Raw genomic sequence first — 8,650 nt, 5'->3', positions numbered from 1 at the left:
CATGTATATATTTAAGAAAAATGTTGTTTATATATTAAATATATTTATATATAATATAAAATATAAGAATATAAATGTATATACATGTAACAATTTTCAAAATATACACTGTATGTGTGTGTATTTATATATACATAATAAATATACACAGTACACATACATATATTATGTAAACAAAAACTTTTATTTTGGATGTGATTAATCGCGATTAATCATTTGACAGCACTAAATATACAGTTTAAAATAGTCTTCTAATTTAATGTTTTCAAATGTAATTTATTACTCTGATAGAAAAGCTGAATTTTCTGCAGCCATTACGCCAGTCATCAGTGTCACATGATCCTTTAGAAGTCATTTTAATATGCTGAATTGTGCTCAAGAAACATTTCTGATTATTATCAGTGTTGAAAACAGTTGAGCTCCTTAATATTTTTCTGGAAACCATGACACTGTTATTCCTGTGACCCCTGTGTTTTTAACAGGGGGAGAAAGGCGACCCTGGGCTGATGGGAATGCCAGGGGCAAGAGGACCAATTGGACCCAAGGTCTGGACAGCATTTTTTTTTCCTGAATTAGGACTCTTACAGTCATACTGCCTTGTCATATGGACATAAAATACTGTACCCTGTTCGCTGAATATTGTTCATTTATTGCAGGGCTTACCTGGACATAAGGGAGAAAAAGTGAGTTACCTCTCTGAACTCACTTATCATTCAGTTCATTCTTTAATTTTGTACCCCAGTTGTTCATCGTCAAGTTATTCTTTTGCTGTTTCGATCTTGTCCTGTTAGGGCTCACAAGGTTTCAGAGGTGGAATTGGCTTAAAAGGTGACAAGGTAAGTTACCATAGTGCAATTAGTTTTATACTGCAAATTGTAACTGGTCTAATCCATCAGTTTTTGTACATTTCTGTACTGTTTCAGGGATCAATGGGTCTTCCTGGAATGCTTGGCCAGAAGGTTCTGAAAATATTATTATTTCATATTATTAGAAATATTTTAGTAGTTAGTATTATATATAAAAAGAATTGGTCTATTATTTGTTAACATAATGATACAAAGGCAATCTTATATGTGATTTTAAAATAATTTCTCAGGGTGAAATGGGCCCAAAAGGAGAACCTGGAAGCTCAGGGAACAGGGGACCCACCGGCCGCCCAGGAAAAAGAGGAAAGCAGGTGATCCATCCCCAAACACATAATAACAACATGATAACAGTGCAAAAGCATTGGAAATAAATGACCGTTATTATTGATTTCTGATGCAGGGTGCAAAAGGTGACATTGGTACAACTGGACCCATGGGTCCTGCAGGCCCTCAGGGGGCCCTTGGTCACCCTGGCCCTCCTGGTTTGCCCGCCTCAGGTATTAAATTTGCATAAAAGTGCTAATAGTTCTCAAATCTCTTGTGGTCTCTAAAAAAGTATAGTTTCTTTGGGAAAATTGCTTGTAAAATTTAGAACATAAAATTAATCAAGTAAATTAAAATAAATGTAATTTTATTTTATTTTATTTTTATTAAAAAAATTTTTTTAATTAAAATTAAGAAAATGTGGCCATTTCTAATTATTGGGAGGTGGGGGGGGGGGGTCTTGTCCCCTTCAATGTCAATAGTGGTAACGGCTCTGTCAAGATCACATGGTTATATTGCAGCATTCGCCATGTGCAGACGGTGAAGCACATGGATCTTAAATCACTGTAGGAAATCCCACCACTGGTCTATTTAGCTTCAGAAGCAACCTGATCCATGACTGAAACAGAAGCCCCAAAGGAGACTGAAGCCATGACATCATGTCCTTAACTGACGGCCGGAGCGGCCAAGCTTCTCGCAGAATTCCAAACATTATGTCATCACTTTATTCACAGGACAGCTGCGGTCTTGTTTTGGTTTCTGTGCATATTAACTCAATTGCTTTCTCTTCGTGATAGATGAGGTCCAGGGTTAGTAGCTCTTGAAATCACTCCATTACTTTGCATCACATGGAGGGACATTTATGCCTTCGACTTAATGTTGTTTACCTCTCCTCCAGGACTGTACATGGTAGGACAGAAAGGAGAGAAGGGACAACTTGGCAGCCCGGGACGCTGTGGCTGTAATGCCCCCTCCTTTGACCACTGGGGCAGCTATCCCAGAGTGCCAGCGGTAAGCCAGCAATGCAGCACGCTTTACAAACTAAGCCTGTATATTCCCAGATATCTGTGCACTGCACTGGATTGATTGTTACTTTTGGATGATATTCAATTTTAAAACCATTCAATTCATTTAGCCAGTAAAGCAGTTGATAATATTTAATGTCTGTGCTGCAGATCTTTGTGGTGAATAACGAACAGGAGCTGAACCGCCTCCAGACTGATAACGCTTTGGCCTTCCGTAAAGATCAGAGGTCACTTTACTTCAAAGACACTGATGGCTGGATGCCAATTCAGGTGCCCATTATTGTTGTAATCTAAACATAAACAGATGGCATAATACTTGTCCAGAACTTTTATTTTTATCAACTTTTTTAGTGTTAAAATTATATGTGTTAGGAAAAGCATATTTTAGGTTGTATGTGGGTCAATATCACCATAGAGTGCCTTTCAACCCTCCCAATGCTCAAAAATTTGGTTTTAATTTCCCATTTGCTTTGTCATATCATAAATAGTAGACACTCAAGTACTATAGAAACATATTAGCTGAGCTCCCAAACATTTTTTTTTAGATAATTATGGGCCATTATTCAAAGCATAAATCATAAGATATGTCCACCCTGTCATGGACATACAGTATATATTACTGTTAAATACGTTTTCATTGCAAAATTAAGATGCAAATTATATTTTCTGAAAGGTATGATCCTAATAATAAATAATATAGTTACATCCTCAATCACATTGATACCCCCCCCACCAACATTCATTTTATTTTTTAGCAATATTAACTACAAATGAATGCTATGTCCCTGTCATGATTATGTCTACTCTATCGAGTCTAAGTGGCCGACAGGGTGGACATTTTGAGCTTCAATTAGCATATTAGCTTACAACAAACTGTGACTAGCTAAATATTTAGTCTGGTTGTTGAGGAGAATTTGGTATATTTAAACTTACATATTTTGAAAATACTGTATTCTAATCACTTCTGGCATATTTTATGCCATCAGGGTGGACATGTTAAGCTTTGGCAAAGCAAGTAAGCAAACCCACAAAGAAAATTTGTCAAATGAAAAGTCACCAACTTGCTCACCTCAGCCGTTGAAATTCCCGCCACTGAAGAGACAAAAAAAAATCTGTTGTCCTGATGACACTAAAGGGGATGGCCTTTTCTTAAAGGGGCGGATTCCCCAATACGAAAGGGTGGAAAACCATTCAAGGGACATGGACAAACTCTTCTTTTTTATTAAATAAAAATATAGTTTTTATTACCAAATGATCAATACACTCAACTTGAGTAATCTCTTATTTACCAAAATATTAATAGGAGAATTTTTTTTATTTATTTTATGATTTGACAATATTTTACTATCATTCAAATTTAATGTGCAGTGCATGGGACATAGCAAAATAACATGCATCCTCTTACACAAAACTAAAAAAAAAATCTAGAAATTGTATCTAAAAGCATAACTTGTAGCCAAGTTATGCTTTTGTTATGAATATAAAAACTTAGCCTAATATAACAAACCCTTTCATAGTCATTTTTATGTTAAGTTATGAGTTATTGGCAAATTAGTTATTTATGTACAGGACACCAAAAGGCACCCTACAGTGATATTGACCCATAAAAAGTTTACTATTTAGTTCATATTTTATAATAAATGCATATGATTTTTTTATCATAAAAGACACTACAGGCAAAATCATTGTTTTTTCCCACACTGGTCAATTTTGGCTATTTTGCTTCCATAGCTTGTCTTCTTTCAGACTAGTGAAAAAAAAAAACATCCAAAATACACATTTAGTTTTTTTTTTTGTTGTTGTTGTTTTTAATCACACTTTATCTATTTGTGTCTGTAGATATATTTTACAATTCATATCATTAAAGGATGTTTTCTCAAAATTAGTTTTTTTTTTTCTCTCTTGCACGGAGCCAGAAATCCACTTCAGTATCACTTACATACACCAAGCTTTAAAGTTTTATTCCTATGTATATTCTGAAGTTTTTTGCAGAGAGGTTTGTTCATATATCATTATTTGAAAATTGAAGATTTGTTAAAAATGTTTTTTTTTTTTCTGCCTGTTGACATTATTTTCTGATTTATATAGTGATATCCAAAATCCCCTTTGCAGTATATACAAAAATCTGAACATTGGATATATATATATATATATCCAATTTTCAGATTTTTGTTTTGTAAATGTATGCAAATTAGTGCATACTTAATTAGATAATGCCTCATTTACCTATTTTATTTCAGAAAATGTTATAAAAAAACAGTTGTCTTAATGTACTTTAATTAATCAAAAGGAGGAAGTATGGTGATATCTAACAGTTAATAACAGTTTTAATAATATTATATAATATACATTTTTATAGTAATTATACAAATTATAATAGTTTTACCCTATTCACCTGTAGTGTATTGCTTTAATATATTTTAATTATTTGTAATTTATGATTGATTTTATATTTTTTAATTTCATAATTTTTAATAGCCAAGTGATGTGACAAATGACTTTTTTAAATTGCAAATATTTAATGTAGTTTGTCAAATGATGTCATAAAACTTTATGTATAGTAGGCTAATTATAAATGCTAAAATAAAATATAATATGAATTGTAGCATGTTAATATGTCAACTTCCCAAAGGAATTTCATGTCAGTCTGTTTTTGAAATGCATCTTATTTCTTAATAGTTTTACACACAGTGATTTTAGTCTCCAAGGTCTGTAAAAGACTCTTTGATTGCAGTTAACACCATTCCAGTCGATGGAGCGTGATCCTGACCAGGAGGGTTTCTGCGGAGACAGCATCGTGCAAGTTGAGAATGGAGAAGAGTGTGATGACGGAAATAAGGTGGTCACAGATGGCTGTGTCAGTAAGTATCAGGTTGAAACAGAGGCGCTCCAGCTGACAGCTTATTCCCAGCAACATGCTGTAATGCAGTTTAACGTGAGAGTGCATTCTAAAATGGGAATAATCCGGTCCTGTATGGCAAATGAAGCCGAGAATAACACCTTCATTCAGAAGTCACCCCAACATATGTGCTCATAATTCAGTACGCGGCGCTCTGGAATACTCCATTCTGATTGGTCGATCACTGCATTCTGCGGTCACATATTTTTGTACAATGACCGCTAAACTGTAGCGCTGGCTTTTGTCCCAGGCATTATATGGCCTTGTGTCGCACCGTGCTCTCTTTCTTCTCATTTAATGATTTAACACTCAAATCAATATTTATGTAAGGAATAATTGAAGACAGGCAGTTGAATTATTAGGAAAATAATGCATACCCGAATTGGTAATGTGGCCACAGCGTGAAGCAGAGTATTTTTGTGTTTGTTCATTTATTTTATTTATTTTGTGTGCCATGTAATAAGCTGAATAATGTGCTGGCATGCATCAAGAGTTTATTTTGCCAGACTGTAAATTAACAGACTGTACGTTATCTCTCACTGTAAAAATAATAATAATAATTTTAACAGTATAAAACCTGTTAACTGGTTAACAGTAAGTTCCCTTATTCTATACTGTGAGAAACTGAATAAATAAATAAACAAATAAATAAATGTAATTTTACAGTAAAATACTGTTAAATGTAAAGTTTTTGGAAGTGAAAAAGAATAAGTTGTCTTATAATTTGTAGTGAAAAACAATAAATTGACATTCCCAGTGCGACAACTCACATTTGATGGTTTCTTCATTTAAATAACTGTTTCTCTGTCGAACAGTCTCTTCCATTGCGTTGCTTGGCACATGGAGAAACTCCTGTTTACTCTAAATACTGAAGCCTGATTTGTTCACATTCGTGTAGGAGCACGAACAAGTTGTTACCGATGACTCTAAGTCACTGACAGCTTCAGATGCAGAAGATTGGGTGTGTTCCGGTAAGGACCCTGGCACCCTCACTTTGAAGCGACCAACACAGCCCAGCATGGACAGTGAGCAGTTCCGCATCTTCTCAAAGGCTGTGGAAGACCTCGCCTTGAACTGGTTGGCTCCTGAAGAGCCCTCCCGCAGCTGCTTAGATGAGTGGTACCTGCAAGGATGGCGTCTTTGTGGTGAATAACTAACAGGAGCTGAGCCGCCTCCAGACTGATAACACTTTGGCCTTCCGTAAAGATCAGAGATCGCTTTACTTCAAAGACATTGAAGTCTCAGGCTGGCTCAGTGCTTCACATGATGGTGGTACTCCAAGTTTTTCAGGCTGAACTTCTCTGCACAATGGATGAGTCTGGCCAGAGTTCTGATGCCTTCAGGGAGCTGTGTACAGCAAATGAACAACTGGCAATTGGCAAGGCCATGGCCAACCTGGTGGTGTTGGAGCACCACATTTGGCTCAACATAACTAAGATTTGAGAGGGCACCATGTCCTGGTCTGCTCGGACAGCTTGACAGTGGTAGCCTTTATAAATCACCAAGGCGGTGTCAGGTCACACTACCTTTAAAGGATGGCGAGACACCTCCTTCTATGGACACAGTATAATCTGCTCTCACTGAGGGCAGTCCACGTGTTCGGCAGACTGAACCAGGGTGCGGACATGTTGCCCCGGGACAATGTAGCTCCAGCAGAATAGAGACTACATCCCCAAATGGTTCAAAGGTCTGTCTTCGGGAGGGCAGAGGTGAACCTCTTCACCTCAGAAGACAACTCTCACTGGCCAATATATTTCTCGAAGGAGTGGGATGCTCTGGACCACAAATGGCCCAGCGCTCGCCTGTATGCCTTCCCTTCGATTGCCCTACTCCCTCAGGTTATCAGACTGTTCAGGGAAGTCGGGTGTTCGGTCCTCTTGGTGGCCCCACTCAGGACTAATCAGACATGGTTCTCCCAAGTTGATTCAGCTGCTATCAGCATCCCCTTGGCCAATTCCATTGAGGAAGGGCCTCCTCTCTCAAGCAAAAGGCATGATCTGGCATCCCTGGCTCTAGCTGTGGAGCCTTTATGTTTGGCCCCTCAATGTGAGTCTTTACAGCTCCCAGTGAGGGTGGCTAATTTCATTTTGGAGGCTACAGCCCCATCTACAAGACATCTCTACACCCTTAAGTTGTCAGTCTTTTCTAAATGGTGTGCAGCACGGAACGAGGACCCATCCTCTTGTGACATGTCATCCATGTTAACCTTTCTGCAAGAGCTGCTGGACAAAGGGCACACTCCTTCCATGCTAAAAGTGTATGTGGCACCCTTCGCAGCGAATCACACGCTCGTGGCTGGCCAGTCAGTCAGAATACGTTTTTGAAAGGAGCTTGAAGACTCACCCCCCTCATCCTCATACTGTGCCGACATGGGACTTAGGGCCCTACGAGGGTCTTCCTTTGAGCCGCTCCAGTCAGCCGACTTAAGGCCTCTGTCACTTAAGACTGCCCTACTTCTGGCATTAGCGTCGGTCAAGCGAGTGGGTGACTTACACTGTCAGTCAGTGCTTCATGGCTTGATTTTGAGCCTAACGACTGTAGTCATCCTCAAACCAAGACACTGCTATGTGCCTAAGATGCTCTCCACTCCGTTCAGAGCACAAGTTATCACCCTTCTGGCTCTTCCTAACACTTCCTTTACTCTGCCCGGTTCGGGCTCTTAGAGTTTAAATAGAGCGCTCTAGCCACTTCTGGCATTCAGAGCAGCTCTTTGTTTGCTTCGGAGGCCACTCTAAAGGGCTGCTAGTCACGAAGCAGAGACTATCTTGCTGGATATTTGAAGCTATAGCCCTAGCTTATGCCTCAGTGGATTTGCAGTGTCCTATTGTAGTGAGGGCCCATTCTACCAGAGGAATGTCCTCCTCCTGGGCTTGGTCCAGCAGAGTGATACAGTGAATTGGTGTTACAGTGGTGAAAATATTTATTTGATCCCCTGCTGATTTTGTAAGTTTGCCCACTTACAAAGAAATGAAGGGTCTGTATTTTTTTATGGTAGGTTTATTTTAAAGATACAGAGACAGACTACCAACCAACCCAAATTGGCGGTATTTTTGGTAATTGTCATGCTGGAAGACCCATCATCCATGACCCATCTTCAGTGTTCTGGCTGAGGGAAGGAGGTTCTCGTCCAAGATTTTACAGTACATGGCCCCGTCCATTTGCCCCTCAATGCGATGAAATCGTCCTATGCCCTTAGCAGAAAAATAGCCCCAAAGCATAATGTTTCCGCCTCCGTGCTTGACTGTAGGGATGGTGTTCTTGGGGTCATAGTCAGCATTTCTCTCCCTCCAAACACCACGTGTCGAGTTAATGCCAAAGAGCTCAATTTTGGTCTCATCTGACCACAGCACTTTCTCCCAAGCCTTCTCTGAATCATTTAGATGTTCAGACGGGCCTGTACATGTGCCTTCTTGAGCAGGGGGACCTTGCGGGCACTGCATGATTTCAACTCATTGCAACGTAGTGTGTTACCAATGGTTTGCTTGGCGACTGTTGTCCCAACTGCCTTAAGATCATTAACAAGCTCCTCCCGTGTAGTTCTGGGCTGATCCCTCACCTTTCTCATGATCATCCTTACCCCATGAGGCAAGATCTTG

General features: G+C 38.9%; 1 protein-coding gene across 1 annotated transcript in view; it reads left to right on the top strand.

Moving 5' to 3' along the window:
* LOC107743227 (acetylcholinesterase collagenic tail peptide-like) overlaps window positions 1-8,650 on the top strand; it is a 20,378-nt gene that overhangs the window by 8,276 nt on the left and 3,452 nt on the right. The window contains exons 7-15 of the mRNA XM_016556368.1: window positions 483-545; window positions 657-683; window positions 792-836; window positions 924-959; window positions 1,097-1,177; window positions 1,267-1,363; window positions 2,029-2,141; window positions 2,306-2,425; window positions 4,890-5,016. Coding sequence (XP_016411854.1) covers window positions 483-545; window positions 657-683; window positions 792-836; window positions 924-959; window positions 1,097-1,177; window positions 1,267-1,363; window positions 2,029-2,141; window positions 2,306-2,425; window positions 4,890-5,016 — 709 coding nt within the window. The remainder of the gene's footprint in view (window positions 1-482; window positions 546-656; window positions 684-791; window positions 837-923; window positions 960-1,096; window positions 1,178-1,266; window positions 1,364-2,028; window positions 2,142-2,305; window positions 2,426-4,889; window positions 5,017-8,650) is intronic.

Source organism: Sinocyclocheilus rhinocerous, unplaced genomic scaffold (assembly GCF_001515625.1).
Source record: "Sinocyclocheilus rhinocerous isolate Xijiao unplaced genomic scaffold, SAMN03320098_v1.1 scaffold946, whole genome shotgun sequence".
NCBI classification, from domain to species: Eukaryota; Metazoa; Chordata; class Actinopteri; order Cypriniformes; family Cyprinidae; genus Sinocyclocheilus; species Sinocyclocheilus rhinocerous.
This window is presented reverse-complemented; position numbering and strand designations above follow the sequence as displayed.